The sequence below is a fragment of the Hippocampus zosterae genome, chromosome 19 (assembly GCF_025434085.1).
Source record: "Hippocampus zosterae strain Florida chromosome 19, ASM2543408v3, whole genome shotgun sequence".
Classification (NCBI taxonomy): Eukaryota; Metazoa; Chordata; class Actinopteri; order Syngnathiformes; family Syngnathidae; genus Hippocampus; species Hippocampus zosterae.
In genome coordinates, this window is record NC_067469.1 from 6,439,678 (window position 1) to 6,443,498 (window position 3,821).

Below are 3,821 nucleotides of genomic sequence, written 5' to 3' on the forward strand. Positions count from 1 at the left end.
ATTTGAACCCGATTGGAAATTTGCTACATATCTTCCTTACTCAAAATTCTGAAATGTTAAGATTTAGGGGTCAGTCTCTTCACTCTAATTTTGTCGTCGAAATGCAACAAGTAACCAAGGCATCGATTAGACATCTTATTGTTTTTCCTCCTTTCCCTCCATTGTTAGTTTACACAAATAAATTGACTTTATTGTGGTTTAGAAGGTTGAAGTGTGGACCAAAGACCACAATTCGCTTCTGAAAAGACTAACAAGGCTCTTGTGGCGTTTTAATTAGCATGGACATCAAAATGACAACTGTGTTTTTGAAGTATCCATTGTACACTGCTAGTAAATGCAACAGAGTGCTAAGTTGGATAAATTTAAGATAAAAATAGATATTTATGGACTATAACCGATCTGCTTATCAAAACCAATGGCAAAACCGAACAATGAAATCACAGGAAAGAAAGCTATGTTGAAAAAAATAAAGAAAGATACGCTCAAATAAAATAAGATCAGTGAAGGGACATACCCCATCCCAAAACCAAAATCCAGCGTTCTTGTCTTTGAATTGTTTATTTATTTATTTTTATAGCACCTTAATCTTGTCCACAAAGAGTGGAAATGGGATAGGGACAGGAAAACCCAAAAGGCTTTCCTGTTTGGCAACTAGCAAGTGACGCCCTGAAAGCAAAACAAGAGAAGTAAATGGATTACAGGGCAGCCAGGGGGATGAAATCACAATATTTGGAAATTGACATCATTTTTTAGATCATTTTTTCCAGTATTCCTGCTGGGTCTCTGGGGGAGGTGTGAAGCAGGAAAGAGAGAGAGAGGTAGGGAAACTGGAGAGAGAGTGGGATTTTTAGTTTGCTTCTTCCAGAGGTTTGGGGGTTGAAAATGGGACCCGTCGCCAGGTCGCTCGCTCTGCTGTTTTGTTTGTGTTCTCTGGGCTGCTGTCTTCCTGCCGGGACGCCGCAACCAACACAGGTCAGGATTATATTATAGTGAAGCTTTTGAACGTATCAAGTCAACATAATGTAATTCTGTCGATACTGTTATTTGTTGTTCAAATTGTGTTGAAAAGTGAAATTCAGTGCACTCAAGGAGGAGTTTTGCCTGAATGATCTACCCATTCCCAGGAGCAATGACATCATAAATGGATAACATTGGGAATGGTTACACCCCCACCACCCTCCGAGTTGGGCAGAAGTGACTAAAAGAATAATTTCGTCTCATTTTAATTGTCTTATTTATAGTTCATTTAGCTCATAAATCATTTTAAGGCAATGTAATGTTAATATTGTGTGTGGGGTTTTTGGGGTGTGTATCAGGAATCTTTTTCAGATGTGAAAAAGTCCAGAGGAGATGTTCCCGACATTCTTCCGACATTGGAAGTGGAGCCCACAAATGCTGTGTCCGATTTTGAAACCTCCTACAACTATGTTTGTGCGTCTGCATCCCAATTATTTTATCTATTCATTTATTTTTAAATTGTTGAACATATTATAATTTGCCCCACCATGCAAATTTCTTAACAGAGAAACATAGTGTCGTCTTCTTCCACAGTGTCCAGATTGGCTGGGATGGACCAGGCCATCCACAAGCTCAACGTGGGCCACTACACCCTGGATGTTAGCATGGACCAACTAATTGAGCGTCTATCCAGGATGGATGGTACCAAGTCACGCTAATGCTAACTGGTGTCACTTCCTGGTTCCACTGATGTTTTCTCTTCGTTCACCAACACTGCAGCCAAGTTGGCAGAGCTGGAGGACAAAATCCGCGAAGTCTTCCAACACAGCAAAGACAATCGCAAAGAGACTGGAAGACTGGAAGGTAGGCTTCTTTTTACACCATTTCAGACAATTTGCTTGGTTTTATATGGAATATATTTGCTCTGGGAACATTTTGAGGACCAGATATTACAAAGTTATCAGGGCAGAAAGAAGACCCTGCTAGGGAGATGGGTAGTACTTTTGATAGGTCCAGGAACCTTTTTAGCTCCAGGAACCTATGACTAAATGTACTTGCCCTGCTAGCTATGGCTAATCAGACAATAAAAATGAATGTAACAGGTGCTCAGTACAAAATGGCTGAGATAATAATACCAACATCAGAATTTTTTTCTCCCACATTCAGGTTGCCAGAGGGGCCTGCGTGTGGGGTACAAATGCTACCTTGTGTATCACAACTATGAGGACTATGCAGGCGCTTCCAGGAAGTGCCTGGAACGCGGGGGTCGCATGGCCATGCCGCGAGACCGCCGTGAGCAGGAGGCGCTGGCCGACTACGTCAAGTCTTTCTTCCAACCGGGCAATTGGCCCGTTTGGCTTGGCGTCAACGACCTGGCGACCGAGGGCGTGTACATGTTTGACGACGGCACCCCCGTCTCCTACTTCCAGTGGCGCAGGCACTTCCTGTCCGGGCAGCCGGACGGCGGCAAGCGTGAGAACTGCGTGGCTATGGCGTCAGATGACGGTGACTGGTGGGACCACTACTGCGACAGGGCCATGAACTACATGTGCGAGTTTGATGATAGGGTAGCGCTTTAGGTGAAACCATAGCTCTGCATTTGAACTCCATGCTGGAGACAAAATCGCCGTCGCCAAGGTGATAGCTCTATAGGCCATTACCTACAAACTCAGCAGCGCACACAATTAAACACATTTTAAACCCAGATTAGTCTTCTCTGATAGTTAACTGGATAGCTATAGTTAAGTAGCTAACGATACATAGCTGGCTAATTGAGGTCAAGCTAGCTGCACTTGTAGTGGCTACACGAGCAATACTGAGCTTAGCTAACTTTAGTGAAGAGAATGTTCACTTTCATTCTCTTACAAACACTGAATTATACACACAGAAGAAAATTTCTGATTGGTGACATGTCTGGTAACGTGAAAATGTAGCCTTACTTAATTAAATATTAAGGTTAAGGCATCTAAAAAATAAATACCACATAAACTTTGTGTTATGACGACAGTCAGTCAAGTCAGGGGCATATTTTAGTCCCTGAACTGTTTTGTATGCACACTTTTACATGCGTGACACATTTTCTACCACAGAAATATTTTTACATTGAGCGACATGACAAAATATGTCATCTTGTGTTTTCGATACTTTGATTATTACATACACAATAGACTATGTTTGTTTCCCCAACATGTCTATACAAATAAAGGCTAGCAGTATAAAAGATGGATGGATAGATGCCATCTTATTTTGTTGTGTGCGATGGTCACCACTAGGCGTCAGAAACTAACCATCCACAATAAATGCAAATAAATCTGCTTGTACCTCCATTGAAAAGTACTAACATAATCAAATGCAGAACATGTGTGAGTTAAATACATTTGAGTGAAACAAAATGTTTGTCGTTCTCTGTTTTGTAGAAACATCCCATTCAATGTTTTCTATTGTGATACATGAATGAACTGAGACGATTTCACACACTCACACACAAAGACAATCTCACCTCACCACCTGCAATAATAAAGCACAACCACCCAATTTTTTTGTGACAGGCCAAAGCAGGTTAATACAGATATTAGTACATCAAACAAGCTTAGGAAATCACAATAAGTTATTTATGACACTGATATGATGCTAAAAATTGACCGAGCGCCTATTCGGTGAGGCCCTCACAGAGCATCCATGCAAAAAGGATCATATCATGCTTTTGTCATTGAGTGTAACGCAACAAGGGTCCCAGATAGGTATCTTTGACAATAGGGGAATACTAATGCATTTTTTTGCACACAAATGCCAAAGTTGTCCAAGTAGTTTGCAGGAATATGAAAGTAGTGCAAGACATTACCAGAGAAAATGTGACTTGCAAC

At 41.3% G+C, this 3,821-nt stretch overlaps 1 protein-coding gene across 1 annotated transcript; it reads left to right on the plus strand.

The window, feature by feature from the left end:
• Nucleotides 1–598: 598 nt before the first annotated feature.
• Nucleotides 599–3,350, plus strand: clec11a (C-type lectin domain containing 11A). The gene is made up of 5 exons (XM_052052110.1): nt 599–972; nt 1,317–1,431; nt 1,552–1,659; nt 1,738–1,821; nt 2,125–3,350. The coding sequence occupies exons 1-5, from the start codon at nt 883–885 to the stop codon at nt 2,535–2,537; spliced, it is 810 nt and encodes a 269-aa protein (XP_051908070.1). The 5' UTR covers nt 599–882; the 3' UTR covers nt 2,538–3,350.
• Nucleotides 3,351–3,821: the final 471 nt, after the last annotated feature.

Coding starts and splice junctions, on each gene's coding strand:
- clec11a (XM_052052110.1), top strand. CDS start 883: ATGGGACCCGTCGCCAGGTCGCTCGCTCTGCTGTTTTGTTTGTGTTCT. Junction 973..1,316: donor GGACGCCGCAACCAACACAG/GTCAGGATTATA, acceptor GGTGTGTATCAG/GAATCTTTTTCAGATGTGAA. Junction 1,660..1,737: donor GCGTCTATCCAGGATGGATG/GTACCAAGTCAC, acceptor CCAACACTGCAG/CCAAGTTGGCAGAGCTGGAG.